General features: G+C 49.7%; 6 protein-coding genes across 6 annotated transcripts; 5 read left to right on the forward strand and 1 right to left on the reverse strand.

The window, feature by feature from the left end:
- Window positions 1-10,498: 10,498 nt before the first annotated feature.
- Window positions 10,499-11,422, reverse strand: F5J12DRAFT_863259 (uncharacterized protein). Its single transcript, XM_051746959.1, has 2 exons — window positions 11,138-11,422; window positions 10,499-11,064 (listed from the first exon to the last, which is right to left on the reverse strand). Exons 1-2 carry the CDS (start codon window positions 11,260-11,262, stop codon window positions 10,971-10,973), a joined length of 219 nt encoding a protein of 72 aa, XP_051595218.1. The 5' UTR covers window positions 11,263-11,422; the 3' UTR covers window positions 10,499-10,970.
- Window positions 11,423-12,700: 1,278 nt separating this feature from the next.
- On the forward strand, window positions 12,701-13,325 carry F5J12DRAFT_786543 (uncharacterized protein; the record flags this gene model as incomplete). The annotated part of the gene is made up of 4 exons (XM_051743466.1): window positions 12,701-12,859; window positions 12,907-13,058; window positions 13,121-13,181; window positions 13,242-13,325. The coding sequence occupies 4 exons, from the start codon at window positions 12,701-12,703 to the stop codon at window positions 13,323-13,325; spliced, it is 456 nt and encodes a 151-aa protein (XP_051595219.1).
- Window positions 13,326-15,238: 1,913 nt separating this feature from the next.
- Window positions 15,239-16,251, forward strand: F5J12DRAFT_478155 (uncharacterized protein). The gene is made up of 5 exons (XM_051739621.1): window positions 15,239-15,437; window positions 15,543-15,648; window positions 15,703-15,842; window positions 15,906-15,966; window positions 16,027-16,251. The coding sequence occupies exons 1-5, from the start codon at window positions 15,343-15,345 to the stop codon at window positions 16,108-16,110; spliced, it is 486 nt and encodes a 161-aa protein (XP_051595220.1). The 5' UTR covers window positions 15,239-15,342; the 3' UTR covers window positions 16,111-16,251.
- Window positions 16,252-16,415: 164 nt separating this feature from the next.
- F5J12DRAFT_863289 (small heat shock protein) lies at window positions 16,416-17,382 on the forward strand. Its single transcript, XM_051746960.1, has 3 exons — window positions 16,416-16,725; window positions 16,784-17,003; window positions 17,059-17,382. Exons 1-3 carry the CDS (start codon window positions 16,595-16,597, stop codon window positions 17,155-17,157), a joined length of 450 nt encoding a protein of 149 aa, XP_051595221.1. The 5' UTR covers window positions 16,416-16,594; the 3' UTR covers window positions 17,158-17,382.
- F5J12DRAFT_863292 (surfeit locus protein 6-domain-containing protein) lies at window positions 17,365-18,949 on the forward strand. Its single transcript, XM_051746961.1, has 5 exons — window positions 17,365-17,527; window positions 17,586-17,675; window positions 17,753-18,244; window positions 18,299-18,642; window positions 18,699-18,949. Exons 1-5 carry the CDS (start codon window positions 17,405-17,407, stop codon window positions 18,883-18,885), a joined length of 1,236 nt encoding a protein of 411 aa, XP_051595222.1. The 5' UTR covers window positions 17,365-17,404; the 3' UTR covers window positions 18,886-18,949.
- A 9-nt stretch (window positions 18,950-18,958) lies between these two features.
- Window positions 18,959-20,676, forward strand: F5J12DRAFT_774289 (Phosphotyrosyl phosphatase activator). Its single transcript, XM_051742293.1, has 8 exons — window positions 18,959-19,130; window positions 19,185-19,313; window positions 19,371-19,513; window positions 19,570-19,641; window positions 19,699-19,823; window positions 19,905-20,005; window positions 20,064-20,117; window positions 20,186-20,676. Exons 1-8 carry the CDS (start codon window positions 18,975-18,977, stop codon window positions 20,471-20,473), a joined length of 1,068 nt encoding a protein of 355 aa, XP_051595223.1. The 5' UTR covers window positions 18,959-18,974; the 3' UTR covers window positions 20,474-20,676.
- Window positions 20,677-21,724: the final 1,048 nt, after the last annotated feature.

The following is a 21,724-nucleotide window of genomic DNA, read 5'->3' on the forward strand; positions in this document are numbered from 1 at the left end:
CACTTTGGCCTAGAAGTGATCTCTTTGAGATGTGACATGCACAGCCTCCCCCTAATGTGATTCCAGTGCACTTTCCCAGTTCCTGACATTGCTTGACTCATACTGTGACATTCTGACTGTCTTTGACTCACCTATTGCCAATACTTACCAATCTTTTGACTTTGCTTACTGATTCTTTGCTTTTTTTGGCTTACTTATCCTTACCAATGCTTACCAATGCTTTCCAAGACAATTACCCATCACTTACATTCCTTACTCATCAGTTACCAATCACTTACCAAGTGTTTGCACCTTGTTTTCCATAGGCAACGCCCCTGTACTGTATATAAGTCACTGTACTTAGGTAGCAAAAGAAGAAGACATCAGAGAGCCCCTCTTGCTTGCAATTTATCATCTCTCAGTAAATCATTCATCAGCTTCGATAGTTGAGACTTTATTAAGGGTCTAGCTATCATCTACTTTGCTTATCATCATCTATCATCCATATACTTCGCTCCAAGCCCTCCCTGAGCTCAGTACAGCTTAGGACATCGAATTAAGTCACCATCCATCCTTCTGTAGGCTGACAGCAGTCTACCCTATCACTTTCTATCACATTCTTGCTCCCTCTTCGTCAGGAGCACCCCCAACCCTCAGCACTCATCTTTGAGTGTTGTAGCTCGCAGAAACCCTCCCAAAGAACAGGTTCTACCATCTAGGTACCACATAGGCACACCACCACTCGCTTTCATTGTCTTTTGTGTTGTTACGCTTTTTGTCCACTACCTTCCTTTCTCGACTTCTTGTGGTCACGTGCGTCACGTGCCTCGTCGCGTCGCTGGTCGTCGTGGTGGTTCTAGGGGTTCGTATGCTGAATGGGGGATTCGGATCACCCGCTGTCCAGGCTCTTCCTGTGCCTGTCGAGACTCATCAATAGTGATCCGATCCGTGACGTTCACCGCTCTCGTGATGGTCAAGATGTCCACTTCTCGTTCCGTTGATTCCTGTTGACTCGTTTATGTTTCTTGAATGTTGTAATATAGTTCCGAGGTCTGGCTCCCTGCTGCGCATTGATTGCGCAGCCGGTGTAGCCTTCGTTTCCTTACCTACCCCATCTCCGACTCCGTTTGACTCGTACTTATTTCAGTGATTGGTTTGTTGATTACTGCGGATACGCGTCGCGACGCGTCTGTCGCGACTGGTAGGGTACTCGTACCTAGAGGTATATAAACCTACGTACTTTACCATGTATCCTCAGTTTTTCGATAGCTTGCAACTGAGCTCATACCTTTGCTTTAATCCTTGTTCTCTCTCAGCGCGAACAACCTTAGGGACTCGCCAGCAGAAGGAACCTCTGTCGGATTCTCGCAATAGCTCGGCCATAGGGGTTACGATAAGTTCGGCCCGTAGACTCCCACCTCGCGCGCTTCGTGCCTATTCCATTTGAAGAAGTCACCGCGCTCGGGCATAACAAAATCGAAAAACTCCACGCAGCTTTCGGGACTCGTCGACCTCTTCGCGTAAAGTCTACTCGTCCCCGGTTACTGAACTTCAACAAACCAACCTCTTGAATCCAAACAAGTCTCGTCGGCTTCCCTGCGCAGCTTTCTCATCTCGCGCTGGTTGCTCCCTACGTGTAAAGCCACTCGCGCACAAACACTCCTAACCGACAGGTTTTCTTCGGAAAATAAATCCTCCCTCGGTCGTCGTTGTCACTATCCGCCAAAGTGTCAAATCCTGAAAAGTCGAGACCACCGGTTCCTCCGCGATTGCCAAGAGGACTCGGTAGGAACCCGCCTTTACCCCCGATTCCCCTAGGAAGGCTTGGGCCGTCTGCCACAGCAAGTAACCCTAGGTTGTCTTATTTGTCCCGTTTTAGGGAATCAGAAGTCGCGCTTAGTTCAGAAGAAGAAGACGATCAGAAGTCCGATACTTCGCTCGGATCAGTCCTCAAAGAAAAAGAAGACGCGCAACCGGAAATGTCCATGACAGTTGGTCACGGAGAATCAGCCCCTGAGATGCCACCGAAGGTATACTCCGAAGAGGAGCTGAGGGAAAGGTTGGAAAGACAGATGCATTCTTTGGCCGAGGACTGGCGCAAGATAGCTGGTCACGGACAGTCGAGTGATCCCTTCCCAACAGGTACGCCTACGGACTCGGCTCTTCGAGCTTGGTACACCCGGAACTTCGGAAAGGTCGTTCCCCCAGAGAACCCCGCTAGTGGGTCCAGTAAGGGAAAGACCTCAGCCGACCCGGATGACTCGTATGATGTCCGCCCACCCAACGGAGGTAGGGAGTTTAATGTCGGGCGTCCCGGAGAATATGATGGAAGTCACAATGGACTTCAAACGTGGCTTACTCAAGTCGAAGGTTATTTGAACCTTAACAAGCACGTATACAGCACGGAGTCTCTCAAGATTTCCTTCGCGCTCACCTACATGACAAAAGGAGCCGCGGTCACCTTTGCGGAGAATTATCAGAACGAAAATAAACTTCTCGACGGAACCATCTGGTACACCGACACTTTCCAGCGGTTCGTTGAGCGTCTCAAAGCTACTTTCGAATCTGGTGATCAAACTGCTCTCGCAATCTTACGGCTCTCGGATATTACGCAAGGAAAACGAGAACTTGAGGCGTATATTGCCGAATTCACCGGACTTGTAAACAAAGCCCAGTTAAAAGAAGAATCGCGTGAAGCGGGGATTTTCTTCGGAAAAGGCCTGAACAAGGAGTACCGAGATTGGATCTTGAATTCTGGACGCGCGCCGACCACGGTGATCGAATGGATACAATGCGCGGGAGAAGCAAGAACAGCCATCGCTACCAAACATATCCTAGAAGGCAAAGAATCACGGTATGAACGAAAGTTCATTCATTTCCGCGGAAATCACCGAGATCCCGACGCGATGGACGTCGATAAACGTAGGCGAAACGTACGCCAATCAAACGCTGACGTCACCTGTTACGAATGTGGAAAGAAAGGTCACTACAAGCGTGACTGCCAATCCTCGAAAAGCAAAGGCCTTCCAGGCATACGAGTTGTTCTCTCAGAAGATGGGAAAAGGATAGCGTATGCTGGGGATCGTCTGGCAACAGACGAAGAATTAAAGGTCCATGGCTTGAGAAAGGAGGATTTTTGAACGGGACCTCCGACGCTCCTAAGGAAGGTCCCGCATCTGTTTTATCCGCAATCTGTACTACTAGCCTAGATGACGAGTCAAATATGCGAATTGGTTCCCCTCTAGGACAGGTATGGCTGACGGATTTTAACGCAGGAGTAATGGTCTGCATCGACTCGGGTGCAGAGGTCTCGCTCATCTCGGAGCGAGTCGTACAAAGACTCAAGATTCCAACGTATCGAGTAAAGACCCGGTTCAAGACAACGTCCTTCACCGGGAAAGACGTCGAATGGGTAACTCGAAAGGTATCGATACGCTTCCTCATCAAGAACCGGATCGTTCGCGTCAAATGTTACGTGGGGCCCTTAATTGGAAAGGAACACATCCTTCTTGGGATGCCTTTCCTTCGCAAGTTCAAACCACGGATCAATTGGGAAAATAACAAGATCCTGTGTTGGGATGACGGGTACGTACCTACAAAGGAATCTGACCTTTCCATTAGAAAGGAATGGCCCTGGTACTCGGGATCGGCCGTAAAGTTTAATGACGACGGATCGATCAAAGGAGAAAAGGTAAGTATAAACAAAACTACCCTCTCCACCGAATTGGAAGCCGCCCTGGCTTCAACAAAAGAAGAAGTGAAACTCCCTTCAATGTACGAAGAATTCGCGAAGGTTTTCTCAGAGGAAGATATACCACTCCCGGCTCACCGACCCGGGTTGGACCATGAAATCAGATTACGAGAAGATTTCAAACCCAAGAAGGCAGCGGTATATCCCATGTCACCTGATGAACTAAAAGTTCTAGATGAATTCCTGGAAGAAAACCTGAAGTGCAAAAAGATTCGGCCGTCAACTTCTCCTCAGGCAGCTCCGGTGTTCTTTGTCGCAAAGAAAGATGGAAAGAAGAGGTTAATCCAGGATTACCGGTATCTCAACTCGTTTACCATCCAGGATGCGCACCCGCTTCCAAATGCGCAAGCACTCTTCGATGAGCTGGTCGAATCCCGCTACTACGCGAAGTTTGATATACGATGGGGTTTTACAAATTTACGGGTCAAAGAAGGAGACGAATGGAAAGGGGCTTTTATAACCCCTCGTGGGCTTTTCGAACCAACGGTAATGTTCTTCGGACAGTGTAACTCACCACCGTCCTTCCAGAGGTATATGGATCGTACTTTCGAAAGCCAACGCGGAAAACAAGTAGGCTACATGGACGACGTAGCCATCCATGGAAAGACACGCGAAGAACTTCGCACCCGTGTGCGAGAGTTCCTGGAGATCTGCCGCAAAGAAGGTCTACGCCTGAAGATCAGCAAATGTATTTTCGAAGCGGAAGAGATCGAGTTCTTGGGAATGATCATCGGGAAAGGGCGTATAGAAACCTCCCCAACAAAGACAGACGCGATCAGTGCCTGGGAAGCCCCGGATAATCTAACGGGACTTCGCCGGTTCCTTGGCTTCTGTAACTTCTATCGGAAGTTCATTCCGTCCTTCTCAAGTATCGCAAGACCTCTTCATGACCTTACTAAAAAGGGGGTTTCTTATTCATGGACGCCGGAACGTGACGAAGCTTTCCGGAAATTAAAGGCTTTGTTATGCTCGGCTCCGGTCCTCCTTATACCCGACTTCTCCAAACCCTTCGCGCTCTTCACGGACGCTTCCAAACTTGGCACGGGTGCCGTCCTCGCCCAGAAAGGCCCAGATGGCGAATGGCATCCTTGTTCCTACCTTTCTCAATCTTTGGTAGGAGCTGAGCAACGGTACCAGGTCTATGATCTGGAGATGCTCGCGGTCATTCGCGCTCTCAAAGCCTTCCGCCCTTACTTGTTATCCCCGGTCGAACCGACGACCGTCTTCACCGATCACAAGAATTTGGAATACTACCGAGAGCCGCAGCAGCTTACTCCGCGGCAGGCCCGGTGGGCTTCCTTGGTTCAGTCCTATCCCATTCGTTTCTCGTGGCAGGCCGGCCGTCTTCAGGTGCCTGCGGACACTCTTTCTCGCAAAAACGAGTCTGTGGAGCCGCCTCCGGTTGCCACGGTTCTCCCCCCGAACCTTTGGCTTGAGGGGGGGGTGGACACTCCAGTCCGACTTGTTTCCCCTTCTTTTTCCGTTACCAGGTTAGCTAAACAACGAAAAATAAATCGCAGACTATGCATAAACCGTCTCCCGGCCCGTATAGAAAGGTCCCAACAACGAACAAGGCCTTACCCCCGTTCGCCGAAACGGACCGCCAAGCAAAACGAAGACACCCCGGCTCGCCCGTATGAGGAAATACCCAAAGGAGCTCGAGGGGTTTTCGCCGTTTCAGCCGATCTATACGAGGAAATAAAGAAAAATGCCCAGAAAGAAACTCCGGTAAACAAAGATAATGTCACCACGCTTCCTAACGGTACCCAACGGTACGGGACAACTCGCCTGTATATCCCTCCCGACCACCGACGACACTGCATGAAAACCTACCATGATGCGGAGTCGTCCGGGCATCCCGGGCAGAAAGCGATGATGGCCAAAATGCGTAAGGAGGTATGGTGGGAAGGCATGGGAAAAGATATCAAGGCGTATGTCGCCGGATGTCCGGTTTGTCAGGGAAGTAAAGTGGTGACTCACCCGCCGAGACCACCCGTTACCCCTCACAACACTGCGACAGGAGTACTCCCGTTTCAACGGATCTCGATGGACTTCATAACGGATCTTCCCGTCTCCGGAACTGAAAAGTATGACTCGATTCTCACGGTTGTCGATCAAGGACTGTCCAAAGCGGCCCTGTTTGTACCTTGTCACAAGACGATAGACTCCGAAGGATTGGCGAAGCTGTTCCACCGCTTCGTCTACGCCCGGTTCGGATTGCCGGAAACGGTAATTTCTGATCGAGGACCTCAGTTTGCGTCGTCTTTCACCAAGGAGTTATACAAGGCCGTTGGAATCAAGACTAAACTCTCCACCGCTTATCACCCGCAGACGAATGGAGAAAGCGAACGTGTTAACCAGGAAGTGGAAGGGTACCTGAGACTTTATTGTTCCGAGTTTCCGAACTCGTGGAGCAGTAAGTTACCATCCGCTGAGTTCGCTCATAACTCCAGAATCCACTCTGTCCATCAAATGTCGCCTTTCTCGCTTATCCTTGGCTATGACCCCTCCCCGTATCCGGAGGTAAAAATGACACCGGTCCCCTCGGTCGAAGAAAGGTTGGAAAAGTTGGCAGCTAGTCGCGATGTCGCCATCCTTGCCCACAAGAAAGCACAGGATCTGATGAAGTCACGGTCAAAAGGGACATATGTTGCGCCCAAGATAGGAGATAAGGTACTCCTGGATACGTCGCACCTGCGTATCAGGAACCAGTGCGACAAGATTGCGCCCCGACGTCTCGGCCCCTTTGAAGTGACTCAGGTCGTGTCACCGGTGGCCTTCCGGTTGGATCTCCCATCGTCTTGGAAAGTTCATCCTGTGTTTCATGGGTCAAGGCTGTTCCCATTTGTCGAAAACGAGACATATGGAACTGCGCCCGCAGCGCCTCTGCCCGAACTAGTGGATGATGAGATAGAATGGGAGGTGGAGTCAGTAATCAATCACAAGGTTGATGGACGACGAGGAAAAAGGCGATACCTGGTAAAGTGGAAGGGTTTCCCCCATTCGTCAAATACGTGGGAACCCGAAGAACATTTAAAAGACCACGCCCAGGACGCCTTAGAGCAGTACAAGTTAGCTCGTCACCTCCCAAACTAAATGGACTCCCCACGATCTGTCAATACCGAGAATGACTACCCCGACCTCGCAGAATCCTTTTACCACTCCGACTCCTACGACTCTCTCATACCACCGATCACCATCTATACACCGTCCTCTCCCCCGACCTCCCCCGCCGGTTTTCATGTGTCAGGGTACTCCTCCCCCGTCTCTCAACCCTCGTCGGTACGACCCGCTCCCTCCAGGGTTACAGGACCGCGTCCACTCCAGGGGATCTCTGTCAAGAGGGTCCCCGTCCCAAAGGTCAAGGTCCCCCGCGACGGGGACAGTGGCCGCAAGGGAAAGGGGAAAGCGCGCGTTGATGATGACTCCGATAGTACAGCAACCAAGCCCGGTCCCCCCGATGTTGCCGAATCTGCCGACGTACGCCCCGCCTTCGCCACCTATGGTGATAGAGGCGACAGGGCAGCCCTCGAAATCCTCGCCTCCGTTGCCGCCGCCAATGCCCGGTCTGACGAGCAGAGACTACCAGTCCCAGCAAGTGAATACGTGGACGTTGTTAGGGCGCTTGACCTCTTCAACGTCGGGGACCACATTGACGGGTGCTCATCAGAACAAGATCAGTATTTTGGGTTGCTGTCTGAGATCTACCGAGCATCAGACGTGATAAACGGGTTGGTCTCAAAAGTTCGTACGCGGAAGCTAACAGGGGTCGCTCCCCTTTCGGAAGTGATCATGATCGGAATGCTCGAGAAGGCCTCGGCTGAAATAACCGAAGCTATTACGGGAGGAGCGTATCATCACTTACGTCAGCAGCAGTTTAATGACTTCCTCGCTCCTCCGACGTCTCGCATTCTTGATCGGCTTGTCCCGAAGGAGGCGGTACCGGCAAAAGCCGGAATGAAGGAGGATATCACCGATCAGGAGAAGGAGAAGGAGTGGCGCGCCGTGGAACTCAGGTTCGTAGACTCCGGAGAGTTGTATAAAGAGGTAGGAAGTCGATTGGGAGCAGGGACTAACAACTCGGCCTGGGAGGTCTTGCTACAGGACGCGTCGTGGAACGGAATACATAAAAACTACTTCAATGCCGTCCACGCCGCCGACCCTCTCCCTGGTGCTCCCTTCGTCCCCGTCCCTGCGGATCAACTTCGCTTCTATCTCGGAGGACAGTCTCCTGTGCCCGCTGGGCACCCCCTCTATCCCCACGCCTGCTACCAGTGCCGTTACCTGGGACATTGGTCGTGCAGGAACGGACGTGGCTCCCGGTTTACTCCGGCCCTCGAGGAGCCGCCAACTCCGTCGCCATCGTCTCCGATCGCCACTAGAACGCGCTCCCGCGTTTTTACTACTCGCCGACCCTTATCCGCCCGACTCACGAATGCCCCGTCGTCCTCAGGGGTCTGAGGACCTTGAGGGGGGGGTGATGTTACGCTTTTTGTCCACTACCTTCCTTTCTCGACTTCTTGTGGTCACGTGCGTCACGTGCCTCGTCGCGTCGCTGGTCGTCGTGGTGGTTCTAGGGGTTCGTATGCTGAATGGGGGATTCGGATCACCCGCTGTCCAGGCTCTTCCTGTGCCTGTCGAGACTCATCAATAGTGATCCGATCCGTGACGTTCACCGCTCTCGTGATGGTCAAGATGTCCACTTCTCGTTCCGTTGATTCCTGTTGACTCGTTTATGTTTCTTGAATGTTGTAATATAGTTCCGAGGTCTGGCTCCCTGCTGCGCATTGATTGCGCAGCCGGTGTAGCCTTCGTTTCCTTACCTACCCCATCTCCGACTCCGTTTGACTCGTACTTATTTCAGTGATTGGTTTGTTGATTACTGCGGATACGCGTCGCGACGCGTCTGTCGCGACTGGTAGGGTACTCGTACCTAGAGGTATATAAACCTACGTACTTTACCATGTATCCTCAGTTTTTCGATAGCTTGCAACTGAGCTCATACCTTTGCTTTAATCCTTGTTCTCTCTCAGCGCGAACAACCTTAGGGACTCGCCAGCAGAAGGAACCTCTGTCGGATTCTCGCAATAGCTCGGCCATAGGGGTTACGATAAGTTCGGCCCGTAGACTCCCACCTCGCGCGCTTCGTGCCTATTCCATTTGAAGAAGTCACCGCGCTCGGGCATAACATGTGTTGGTTTTGGTTGGTTTTCACCACTGAACCTCACTTTGACTCACAATGGTTGGCACTCCACTGTCTCCATTGTCTAGGCTGTCAGTGGTGGCATTGGAACTATCTGGACTAAAGGTGTTGGCCCCATGGGCACCACCATGGGGTATGATATCTGCAACATAGGGATATAAATCCCATCCACTCATTTTGAACTGGCACATGAGGGGGTGACTCTAAGAGTAATTGTCAGTTCATCAAGCCACAGGGTTAAAAAATAAAAATAAAAATACCTTCACAAAATCCTCAAACACCTGCTTGGCATGCTGACCCTGAATATTAGCCCCCTTCTCATTGTCCCAGTGGGCTCCAGATGGTTGTGCTCAATAGTACTCAATATCATGATATATCTTTCAAATCTATGACAGAAGATCAGTAAAAATCACAAGCAGTTTACAATGCTGACTTACATAGCCAGTCCACTTGTTTCTCACCACTTGATAGTTCTTAGGAGGTCCATCTGTGCAATAGTTGGCAATATGCAGGGCAGTGGCTTGATATGTAGCCATCTTGAAGTTCCCATTATCACCTGCCTCATGCCAGTTGTTGTGCAGGAACCTTACAAGAGCAGCAGTTTCTTCATGGTTCCAATGAACTCATGGAGTGGGAGCACTAGTCTTATTAGGCATCGAGTGAGTTAGTGAATCCAGAGTGTACTGGGATATGAGGGCAACAATGGTGGCAGCTGATACCCAGGCAAGCCTAAGCTGATCCAGATCATCATAATCCATCGCAGGACATGTTTCAAACCCAATTCAAACTCACTTTGCAAACTGCCCCAGTGGAAAAACATGTACAAGCATTGAAGGAACTAATTGCAACTTACCCAAGGTTTCTGAACTAGCTCTTAGGGGGTTGGGTAGAACATGTGCAAGGTTATTACATCAGTAGACCACTTTGTGAGCTGGTAGTCCTAGGGAATCTGTCCAGTGCTGGACAGCTCTGGCCAGCTCTGGCCAGCAAAAGTGATTTACTGATGTATGTGCAGAGATCCAGCCCTCAGTGACTCTTTTTTGGATTGGATCGACCCAGATACCATTGTCCCCTTCATGCTGTCTGACAAGGAGAGGTGTGTGGTGGTTCCTGGTGTCACTCTAGATTCATCTAGTGCTCTGATCGATATCAGTCAAGGCAGTCAATAAAGTGTATAGTGAGTAGCTATAACATGCATAACATTATTCAGTATCCCGACTTCGTACTTATGACTTGGGATCGATTGAACTCTGTGAAGGCGTTGGTCATTGAAGTCACCTGCCAGGGCATCCCATTCTTGAAGCTTACTGCTAAGCACACATATATTCATGAACCACATTTCCTGGACACATAGCCGAGCGCCGAGATGGCTGATCATCAACGGTTGACCAAAGCGATGTAGTGATTATACCCTGTGTTCGGGTCACCTCTATTCAGTACTTAACACGGTGAATGGAAGATGCCCGGATGTAGGCATGGGCGTGCGCCCACCCACTGTGACCGCTGGTACTGTAGGGGGATACCATGCAGTGCGGCTCGAAAGGATAAAGGGGCAGCAGGTGTTGGTCTGGTATTCCATCAGTCTTCAACTCCACTAACACTTCATTCTCACTATGTCTTCAATCAAACTAAGGGATGGCGAATATGCTATCCGCACCTTCGATGGCAGATCCCTTGCATTCCCGTTCGTCATTCATCCCGACCTCGGGGAGATAATCATCCCGCCTCCTCCCAAGCCCGTTTACGCCCTTCCTAAAGCGTTCCGACCTGAGCCTGTGAGTGTTCTCCCGACTTCCTAAGGTCCTGTTCTGAAGGTTGCGTGTCAACAGTTTATGGTCACTCTAATAGACCCGAAGAAAGATCTCTATCAGATCAGCGATCTCGTCGACGACGGTGGGTGTCTTGTTGCATGGGTTGTGTCTCCTCAGAGATGGGTCGTCAAGTTCGTGCCTGCACAAGACGCGTATCTGTGAGTCACTTGGTACTAGCGACCGATGCTGATCGATGGCCTCATTCGACTCTTTCACTATAGCGTCCTCACCGAAGATTTGGCATCTGCATGGGTTGCCCCCGAAGAGGGCAAGTTTGAGCAGGTAAGTAGAATCTGTCGATTATCGTGAGCTGCTCATATCTGGCTTATGCACGCTGTGTTTCAGATCCGCATTGTGCAAGTTCCATGGCTAGGAGAGAAAGGTCCTACTTACCCAACGAACTTCTTATTTAAATTCACCAAACTCTGATGGTCGAGAAGGATTGCCCAGCAGACTGTGTTGAGTAGCGAGGTTGTATGAATTATCGGTGTACTGCTACCAGAAATCCACTTTGCCATATCGTGATTGTTTCAACCTTTCTAAGTTCCGAGGTCATATACAGCCTCCGAGTTTCCCGGATTGAAATCCAAGAATATCTTCGTCAAGATTTGGCGTGACGGTTTGAACGAGATGGAATGTCGTGATGAGGCTGGATAGGCTGGAGGTCACAAGAAAAGTATCCTGACCCACCACGCCATCCGAACTCTCTTCCTCTGTCGTCCAAATAATGTCGGCTTCTCTCGTCAATCGTACAGCACGCCTATCGTGAAACACTATGGCCGCATGGAATACGACGACGGAGTGCTGAAATCGTCTCAAACTAGATAAGCACGAGCACCGAACTGAACGAGGTGTAGCTGGTAAGTAGCACAAGTCGCAAGAACCTCAGTGCCCAGACAGCCATCATCAATTCTTCTGCTGGACCTTGTAGTGCACATGAGGTACTTGATCCAAAAGGCTGAGGCGATATCCTTCTCATAAATGCAGGAGAATCCGTCGGAGTGCCCCCACGCTTGTTTGGAGGAAAAGAAAGATCATCGCTCCAGGCAGATTTGACCGTGGATTCAGAATTCGATAAGATAATCGCGATCAAACAACAAATACCACATGATGCGTCTTTTCGAATTTACGAGAGAGGACAATGCGGGCATCAAACTAGCATGATCCAAAACGGAGTGGGACTTCTCCGTGGGCAGCTCCTAAAGTTGTACTTGCCTGCCATGTGTCGTGCCTCGACTGCCGCACGATTCCGGAATCAGTGATACCATAGTGTATCGAAGGCGCGGTGAGTCTCGGTGCTGCCATGCAGGGCTATTTACATACATAGCCCCAGGCCCTAGTGTACCTACCGTCGGTTTTCGGGTAGGATCAAATTATGTATATTCTTCTGTACAAGCTGTCTTCCGACAAGTCTCCACTTCATGGCGCTGTGGTGCCATGGTTCTTGTAGCCAATAAAAGCGGAAACACTAACCATTCATCATAAACCTTGAACTAGGTTATGCATGACGCTGTTCAGTGTTCCTCCCTTGGGGGGGGGGGGCTCCGCACTCATGGCTTCTCATCAGTTGAATCCTGCGATGGCGTAATCATTGAGATCACTTGCCAGTGGTCCCCATACTTGGAGCTGCTAAATACATGTTCAAGAAGCACCCGAATATCAAAGCGATGTGGTGATTATCGACATCTCCTCTTCATGTGATAGCAGACTTTGTCCTGTTCAAGGATCGGGCGTTCCAGAAGGACACCTCGTGTTCGAATCACCCCTGTTCAATTCCTGACATGGTGAATGGAAGATGTCCCAATGTAGGTATAGATGTACGCCCGCCGGTGACCGTTGTAACCGCTGGTGCCGGGGGGGGCTAATCATTCAGTGCGGCTTGAAAGGATAAAAGGGCAGCTAGAGTCAGTGATGTGTTCCATCAGTCTACAACTCCACTGACGTTTCATTCTTACCATGTCCATCAAACTACCTAACGGTGAATACGCCATCCACACTTTGGATGGCAGACCCCTTGCCTTCCCCCTCATTGTTCATCCCGACCTTGGGGACATCATTATCCCGCCTCCTCCCAGACCTGTCTACGCTCTTCCTGAGTCCTTCAAGCCTGAGCCTGTGAGTATAGTCGTGACTGCCTGACTCCCTAAGCACCCGTTCTGAAGGTTGAGTATCGACAGTTTTTGGTCACTTTAATGGAACCAGAGAGAGATCTCTATCAGATCAGTGCTCTCGTCAACAACAACGGTGGTCTTGTTGAATGGATTGTGTCTCCCCAGAGATGGATCCTCAGGCCCGGACAGGATGGCGCGCTCGTGTAAGCTGCTTAGTACTATTGACCGGTGCCGATTGGAGACCTGACACGATCTCCTACCATAGCGTCCAAACTGAGGACTTGGGGTCTGCGTGGGTTGCGCCCCCGGAGGGAAAGTACGAGCAGGTATGATCTGTCGGTTATCCTGAGCCGCTATATATCTTGCTTACGCGTGTTGCATTTCAGATCCGTGTTGAGAACGTCCCATGGAATGCACAGACGAACCCCGTTTATCCAACGCAGTACCTGTTCAGATTCAACAAGCTCTGATTCTCAGGAAGGATTGCCAAGTATGCTGTGTCGTATTGCATGTGTTGAATAGCAAAGATGTATGAGTCGTCGGTGTACTGCTATCAGAAAATCCAATGTGCTGTGTTGCGATTGTTTCGACCTTTCCTTCAATTCGTATCTGGTGCAATTTCTGGCACTCTCGCACTCAGGTGCGGTTATTGAAGACTAAAAGTACAATGTGCGGCACATTGGGCTTTGAAATTTCGACCACTAATAAATAAGGGGGACAGGAAGTTTCCTTCTTTGATGAATACCAAATAATTGCCAACCAAGCGCGATTACCAAAAAGGGAACTCAACACCTGCCTTGAACGTCAGTGGAGGTACAGCCTCAGTCATCGAGAAATGGTTACACAAGTAAAGACTTCCCTAGCGACACAACACGAATTCGACACTCATAACGTATCTTCAGTAGTGTGCTTCTGCTATGATCCCTTCACCGAATTCCACCTTTTCAAGAGACACTTGCAAATGCCTTCCAATGCGATCGCAGAGGAGTTCGGAAGTCGTCCCGAAGATAAGCTCGAGAACCGAACTGAACAAGGTGTAACTTGTAAGTAACACAAGCCGCAAGGACCTCAGTGCTCGTAGGGTCACCACTGATGCTCTCTCTGGACTTTGTAGTGCATATGACGTACTTGGCCCAAAGGCTGAGGTGAGGTGAGGTATCCTTCTCAAATCTACAGCAGGATTCATCGAAGTGCCCATCAAGCTACCAAAGTCAAATGCACAGCCGGCCGTATCGGACGTCTCCGTAGACGGATCCTAGAACTGTCATGGGTCATGTGTCAAAGCTCCACTACCACCTGGTCCGCAGTGCACCGGAGGCACACCGAGTCTGATTAGTATTACCGTGAGGGGCTACTAATTTACAGGAAGTCTGGCATTCTAGGGGGACACCTCGTGTTCGGATCACCCTTATTCAATACTTGACACGGTGAGTAGAAGATGCACTAATGTAGGCATAGACGTGCGCCCATCGGTAACCATTATCGCCGCTCATCCGTACGCAGATCTTTCCCTGTTCAAGAATCCAGGGTCGGGTGTTATATTGCACTGTGCTGAATAGTGAGGTTGTATGAGTCACTGGTATACTTCTCTCCTGAAATCCAGCTTGTCGTATGATGATCTTCCAGCATTGCAATCGAGTCATGCTCGGGCGGTCGAATAAATTGGTATTCCACGGAACTGAAAACGCTGAAACAAGGAGATCACTCTTCCAGTAGATCATGCTTTTGTTGCAGCCCTCCTGTGAGCTCAGGGGTTTCCCTTTTCTGATTCGGATACCTGGACGATTTTGACATGTTGATTACCAAAAAAGGGAACTCAACACAGTGGTCACGACGAGGCCAGTGCTTGTCATGAACGTTTGAACAACCCCAGCGACACAAGCATAATGTATCTCCTGTCATGCGCTTCTGCTCGATCTTTACCGACTTCGACTGCCCGTCCCTAGTCGCTCATGATAAATCTCCAACTACAGCATGCACGTTCAGTATTCCTCCTATAAGGGGACTTCGTGCCCATCGCTTATCATCGGTTGAACCCCGCAATGACGCTATCACTGAGATCACCTGCCAATGGACCCCATACTTGGAGCTTGCTAAGTACATAAGCCACTCGACAATATTTGGCAATACCTATGTGACCGGGCTAGAGAACCGATGGCTATCAACAGTTTTCCCGGTTGGTCAAAGCGATGCGGTGATTACCAGCATATCATCTTCGTGTGATCACAAATTTTGTTCTGTTCAAGAATCTGGCAAGAAGGACGCCTCGTGTTCGGGCCACCGCTATTCAGTACTTGACACGGGTCAATGGAAGATAGTTTCAATGTAGGCATGCACTTGTGACCGTGTATCTGCTGATGCCGTACTTCATGTGATCACAGGTTCTATCCTGTTCAAAAATCTGGCAATCCAAAAGGACACCTCGTGTTCGGGTCACCCCTATTCAGTACTTGACACGGTGAATGGAAGATCGGACCCAGTGCAGGCATGGACGTACGCCCACCGGTGACCTTTGTGGCCGTTGGTGCCGTATGGAGGGGGTATCATGCAGTGCGGCTTGAAAGGATAAAAGGGCAGCTGGAGTCAGTGTTGTGTTCCATCAGTCTATAACTCCACTGACGCTTCATTCTTACTATGTCCATCAAACTACCTAACGGTGAATATGCTATCCGCACCTTCGATGGCAGAGTCCTTGCCTTCCCGTTTATCGTTAAACCCGGTCTTGGGGAGATAATTGTCCCTCCCCCACCCAAGCCTGTCTACGCCCTTCCCAAAGCGTTCCAACCTGAGCCTGTGAGTATAGTCACGGCTCCCTAAGGACCCGTTCCGAAGGTTGATTTTTGACAGTTTTTGGTCACCTTGATGGAACCAGAGAGAGATCTCTACCAGATCAGCGATCTCGTCAACGACGGCGGGCGCCTTGTCGCATGGGTTGTGGCTCCCCAGAGATGGGTTGTCAGGTTTGTGCCCGGACAAGACGCGTACCTGTAAGCCGCTTAGTACTACTGGCCTATGCTAATTAAAAGCCTGACACGACTCTTCTACTATAGTGTCCAAAGCGAAGACTTGGGATCTGCGTGGACTGCGCCTCCAGTGGACAAGTTTGAGCCGGTAGGATCTGTCGGTTATCCCGACATGGCTATGTCTTGCTCATGCGTATTGCGTTTTCAGATCCTCATTAAGCCCGTTCCATGGGACGGACAGAAGGAACCCGCTTACCCAACGGAGTTCTTGTTCAGGTTCACCAAACTCTGATGGTCAGGAAGGATTGTACTGTGTCGTATCGCACTATGTTGAGTAGCAAGGATGTATGAGTTGTCGGTGTACTGCTATCAGAAAATCCACTGTGTTGTATCGTGGTTATTCCTTCAAATCGTACCTCGTGGAATGTCGAGCACTCTCGCACCAAGGGGCGGTCGCCAAAAGCACGGTGTATGACACGAGGTGGAGCTGGACTAGCCTCGAAGTTTCGAATACCCGGGTACGTGTGGGGACAGGGGGTTTCCTTTTCCGATGAATGCCAAATATTTGCCAACGGATTGTAATTACCAAAAGGGAAACTCAACACCTGCCTGAAACTTCTTGAACGTCGGCGAAGGTCCAGGGTCAACCATCGAGAAAGTTCGGGGGAATGGCTAATGAATGAGTATATAAGAGGTCAAGGTAAGGTCAGTACTCGCCGTGAACGACTTACTACAACGACACAACACTCATCGACACTCATAACATATCTTCTACCATGCGCTTCTACTACTACGATCCTTCCACCGAATTTGACCGTCTCTTCGATGACGCTTTAGCTGCACGAATCTCACCTACATCAGCCGCGACACGGGAGAACAATGGTAGGGAGAGCGTGTTCCGTCCTAGGTACAGTATATGTGTTCTTTGTGAAATTTCCAAATGACGTGCTAATAGCTGTCTGCAGGATGGATTTGCATGAGAACAATGAGACCAATATTGTTACTGCAACCTTCGAGTTGCCCGGATTGAAACCCGAGGACATCTCCATCGAGATTCAGCAGAACCGCTTGACGGTTTCTGGTGAATTCAAGAAGACGGAGTCTCGTGACGAAGCTGGATATGCTTTTCGCGAGCGTCGGCAAGGAAAGTTCTCTCGTACACTCCAGATCCCTATTGGCGTAAAGGTAAGTTTCAACTACGAGACGTCCACAAGAAGTCGTGTTGATTATGGGGTTGTAGTCTGAGGATGTAAAGGCCAAGTTGGAGAATGGCCTGTTGACGCTCACGTTCCCCCAGGTCATCCCTGAACAGCAGCCTCATCGTATTACCATTTCCTGAGCAACCCCGCGCAGAACTTTTACGGGTTGGATGTTGCAAGCAGGAAACGCGATGCGTGCAAAGACGGATGGTTTGTTAGCGCGCGCGGTGCAAGGAACTCTAGCTTATTGTGAAACATGATGCATAGCTTGTAACGTTGTATCTAGCATAACTTGAGCCATAAGACGTTGTTCACGTCATAGCTGGTGCTGATGTAAGCCGTCAGTGACCGTGCGGACAGCAGGTATTCGAGTCGAACCCAACGACGATGACAACGCCAGCCGACACCCTTCGTGCCTCCATCGAAGCTCACAATGACACTTTTGAGGCGCTGCTTCGTCTCATCCCTCCGAAATACTACTTTATCAAAGACGATGCAGGGGGTCCACAGGTATGGCGTAGTCCATGTTCATACTACTTATCGTGTTGTTACCCTCTATGCGACGTAGGCATCGAATAAATACATGAAACACAGCAAAAAAAAGAAGGCACCCAAACAATCTGTGAAGGAGGCGTCCAAGAAGGCGCGCCGCGAAAAGGTGTGGATGCTACGCTAGCGATCTATTCGCGGTGAAGCTGGTTTCGACATTGGCGTCCTGACCCTCATTTGCTGTAGCTTGATCCGGATAACCACAAGTCTATCGTGGACATTCAAAACGAAACTGCCGTTCGACTCGAAAATTCTAGAAAAACGGATAAAGGAAAACATGTCGTTTCCACACCTCCGCATTCGCCACATTCTGACTCTGAAGATGGGGGCGAAGACGAGGATGAAGAAGAAAGGGATGACGCGATGCAATTAGACGGCGATGAGGAGGAATCGCGGGCAGCAAACGAGGAAACGCCGATTGAAATGGTACCGATGCGTCCCACCGAGAGCGTAACGTTGCTCAAGGAAAAACTTCACGCACGTATGGCGGCGTTGCGTCAAAGTGGTGGAGGCGAGCCAGGTAACAAGGACGAATTGCTGGAAGAACGAAGAAAGCAGCGTGCGACGCTTCGAGAAAAGCGTAGGAAGGAGACAAAGGAAAGGAAGAGAGCCGAGAAGGAGAAGGCGAAAGGAAAGAAAAAGGATGTGGATGCACAAGCGAGTTCTGCGTCTATCAAGGTGTGTGAAGTTATGCCATGCTGCGAGAATGTCTATCTGATGAGAAATGACAAGAACCAATTACTCGTGAACGACTCCGGCTTCTCAGCAGGACTATCTAATAGTCATGATGCCCCTCTCACGAGTATTGCGTTTTCCGCCATTGCAGGTTCCACGAGCAAGAAAGCCGCGCAGCTAAAGTCATCTAATAATCCGACCCACGCGTTGTCACAGCTGTCAGCACGCAAAGAGAAGCTTGCATCTCTACCGGAGGAAAAACGTAAATCCGCGCAGGAGAAAGAACGGTGGTCAAAAGCAGAGGCACGTCTCGAAGGTGTGAAGGTGAAAGATAACGAAGCTCTTCTGAAAAAAGCGGTCAAGCGGAAAGAAAAGGAGAAGGTGAGGAGTAAGAAGAAATGGTGAGTCTGTTTCACCCCCATCTGGTGGTTGAGCTTGCCTACATCTTCACCTGCAGGGATGAGCGGAAGGAGCAAGTTACGGCGCAGATGGCTGCTAGACAGAAGAAGAGGACGGACAACATTGCCATGCGACACGAGAGACGGAATGAGAAGCGGAAAGGAAAAGGAAAGCCAAAGGCCAGACCAGGCTTCGAGGGCAAATCTTTTGCGAAAGGCAAGGGAAAGGCGTCGGCGAAGAAGTAGTGTATACCAGAACTGGTGTCTTCTTGATAGGGGTCATTTTACTTCATGCAGTTAGACATCGACGACCCAGTCACGGTACCAAAAGCACCATGACGTTCCAAGTACCCGGCAAACGCATTCTTTCTAGTCTGCAGTTGACGGCGTTTCAATCGTCCAGCACTCACAATGCAATAGTAAGCTACATCGAGGAACTGAACAACTCCGTTATCGGAGTGAAGCTCACTGATGAAGTGTCCATATCGCCCGTGCGCCTCTGCGTTATTCCTCATGTTCCTATGTCTTACACTACGGAGGAGTAGGGCGTCAAGGCCGTTCTTGAGGTTCTAGACAAGATCGAAGATGTGGTCAAGGATACGCCTCCCGTGGACAACAAAGCTTCACGTTTCGGAAATCCAGCATTCAGGACCTTCTATGACAAAGTGGAGGATGTAGGTCCACCGCCGATGTAGACCATGATGCCGTTGATCTCCATACATTGAACATAGCTAGCCCCGTCGTTGCATGCTACTCTGCCTCACTTCCCAGAAGACGCCACCGCTGAAGTATCGACATACTTCGTGAATGCGTGGGGCAATCGCGAACGGATCGATTATGGAAGCGGGATGGAGCTAAACTTTTTATGTTGGCTGTGAGTACGAACGGTACACTGTTCAGGTTGGTTGTTATATTTTTCCTATCTTCCAGGATTTGTTTGGGCCGGATCGGTGTTGTTAGCGAGAGTGATCACGTCGCGTTGGTCATTCGGGCGTTCTGGCGGTGAGTTTCGTTTCCGTGGCCGATGGGGAATGCATCGCTGAGGGGAAAACACCTTAGCTATATCCAGGTGATGCGCGTTCTCCAGTCGACGTACTGGCTTGAGCCAGCAGGGTCCCATGGTGTATGGGGTCTCGATGACTACCATTTCCTGCCATTCCTGTTCGGATCTGCTCAGCTAAGAGGTGCAGTCATTTTCCGTTTCTCCTGGGGCCTTCCGTTCCGTTCGAGATTGAAATGTAATATTGACTGGCCATGCCGTCCAGGACACAAGTATCTGCGTCCAAAGGCGATCCACGATGCCGAGGTCATCGACGAGCTTGCGAACGACTATATGTACTTTGCTTGTATCAAGTTTATCAATTCTGTCTGTGTCTCTACTCGTATGTTATCAGCGATGGTCGTGATTCTGACCGGCATTTCAGATAAAAACTGCTTCTCTCCGATGGCACTCGCCTATGTTAGATGACATTTCAGCTGTATGTGATCTCCCGCGATGCCATATACTCCATCCCCAATTACACCCTTTCTCTAATTCGTCGCACAGGTAAAAACATGGGAAAAAGTCAACGCGGGAATGATCAAAATGTACAAAGCGGAGGTACTAGGTAAACTTCCTGTCATCCAACACTTCCTCTTTGGGTCTATCCTCCCATACGAGGGACCCCCTCCGCCATCTGAGGCGGGCGACAAGAATGCACATCATGGACATGTTCATGAAGGGTGGGGAGATTGTTGTGGGATACCTATCCCGAGTGCCTTTGCTGCAGCGCAGGATAGGGAGGGAGGGAAAATGATCGAGGGGCCTGGGATACGACCGGTTCCATTTGATTGATATGAATAAGCGCACCAGAGTAGAATTTTGCTAGTTTGGCTCATATTGACCTACACAAATCCGCAAAACAGCTTCGAGTCATCCGCTCCTACACGCGCCTCCGCTTAGTCAGGAGCTGCTTTCGCATTTGCAGTGGCAGTGGGCACAGCCACCTGCTCATTTCTTGGAGTAAATCTTGGCGGGCTGATATCGATCACCACGGGTCCGCAGCTCCGTACCCTTTGCACTGACCACCACCCTTTGCAGCAATACGATTCCTACCTTTATAACACTTTCCACTTCAATTGCTAGTTCCCTGTCTTTGCATCATCCATGGCTCTTAGGCGTCTCAGCGCGACTATCACACCACAGGAATATAAGGTTCTCTGCACCAGTATTCTGAAGTACAAATTGATGTAAACTGTGAAATTTGCATAAGAATTTGGCTGGTATGAAGTATGGCTAAGGTTCATCCTAGTTCTCATATTATCACAGCGTAAAATCCAATTCAAAGCTCAACTTTTGTCTGTGGGGTTGTGTGAACAATGCAGGAGCAATACTTGAATTTCATTTCAATTTACAAGCTTGTCAATAGTTTAATTTCCCATAATTATCTGCAGGTAAATAACCTTTATGAAATTATACATACCATCATGCTATCTACTAGGCAGATACCTTACCAAATGATAAACAGGGCAGCACACGCAAAAGGAATGCAAATTGAGTGTAAATTGTATGATTGTTTTGCATGTGTGCCACAGCAATATCAAGCATAAATTGAACATTTTTCCTCACTTGCTATCTCACTTCAACCAACATTGCACTTGTATCAAATGTTGTAGTGACAGCTGAGCCACTAGGAGTACTGTAAACATCATCAGCTACAGCACATCAGCTCAGCACCATTCTCAGAGGTTTCATTTGCACATATACATAAATAGATGTTGATGATTTCTGTTAATGTAGTAGCTGTGTGCTGCACAATCCTCAAGTGGCCTGCCTATGAACCTCTTGCTAATGACTGCAAACATGTGAGGGACTTCATCTTGGCAGGGTAAATTGGCATTGTAATAGCATACTGGCCATGTTGCCATCATCAGCTGCATTGAGCTTGGAGAGGTTCCAGAAGTTGGTTCACTGACAAGGCAGTTGGTGGCATGTTGTATAAGGGAGATGTGAACAGTGACAAAGTACCTGCAGTGATGGCATTTACAATTAAATCAGGTTGAGAAGGAGGCAGAGACTGGGGACTTGCAAGAATGTGGATAGTTG

Source organism: Pisolithus orientalis (assembly GCF_024613125.1).
Source record: "Pisolithus orientalis strain OTSU chromosome Unknown F5J12scaffold_59, whole genome shotgun sequence".
In the NCBI taxonomy this organism is placed as follows: Eukaryota; Fungi; Basidiomycota; class Agaricomycetes; order Boletales; family Pisolithaceae; genus Pisolithus; species Pisolithus orientalis.

Coding starts and splice junctions, on each gene's coding strand:
- F5J12DRAFT_863259 (XM_051746959.1), bottom strand. CDS start 11,262: ATGGCAAAGTGGATTTCTGGTAGCAGTACACCGATAATTCATACAACC. Junction 11,065..11,137: donor TTAAATAAGAAGTTCGTTGG/GTAAGTAGGACC, acceptor TGCATAAGCCAG/ATATGAGCAGCTCACGATAA.
- F5J12DRAFT_774289 (XM_051742293.1), top strand. CDS start 18,975: ATGACGTTCCAAGTACCCGGCAAACGCATTCTTTCTAGTCTGCAGTTG. Junction 19,514..19,569: donor CTAAACTTTTTATGTTGGCT/GTGAGTACGAAC, acceptor CCTATCTTCCAG/GATTTGTTTGGGCCGGATCG. Junction 20,118..20,185: donor TGTTAGATGACATTTCAGCT/GTATGTGATCTC, acceptor TTCGTCGCACAG/GTAAAAACATGGGAAAAAGT.
- F5J12DRAFT_863292 (XM_051746961.1), top strand. CDS start 17,405: ATGACAACGCCAGCCGACACCCTTCGTGCCTCCATCGAAGCTCACAAT. Junction 17,676..17,752: donor AGAAGGCGCGCCGCGAAAAG/GTGTGGATGCTA, acceptor CATTTGCTGTAG/CTTGATCCGGATAACCACAA. Junction 18,643..18,698: donor GTGAGGAGTAAGAAGAAATG/GTGAGTCTGTTT, acceptor CTTCACCTGCAG/GGATGAGCGGAAGGAGCAAG.
- F5J12DRAFT_863289 (XM_051746960.1), top strand. CDS start 16,595: ATGCGCTTCTACTACTACGATCCTTCCACCGAATTTGACCGTCTCTTC. Junction 16,726..16,783: donor GAGAGCGTGTTCCGTCCTAG/GTACAGTATATG, acceptor AGCTGTCTGCAG/GATGGATTTGCATGAGAACA. Junction 17,004..17,058: donor AGATCCCTATTGGCGTAAAG/GTAAGTTTCAAC, acceptor ATGGGGTTGTAG/TCTGAGGATGTAAAGGCCAA.
- F5J12DRAFT_478155 (XM_051739621.1), top strand. CDS start 15,343: ATGGACGTACGCCCACCGGTGACCTTTGTGGCCGTTGGTGCCGTATGG. Junction 15,649..15,702: donor AAGCGTTCCAACCTGAGCCT/GTGAGTATAGTC, acceptor GATTTTTGACAG/TTTTTGGTCACCTTGATGGA. Junction 15,967..16,026: donor CAGTGGACAAGTTTGAGCCG/GTAGGATCTGTC, acceptor TTGCGTTTTCAG/ATCCTCATTAAGCCCGTTCC.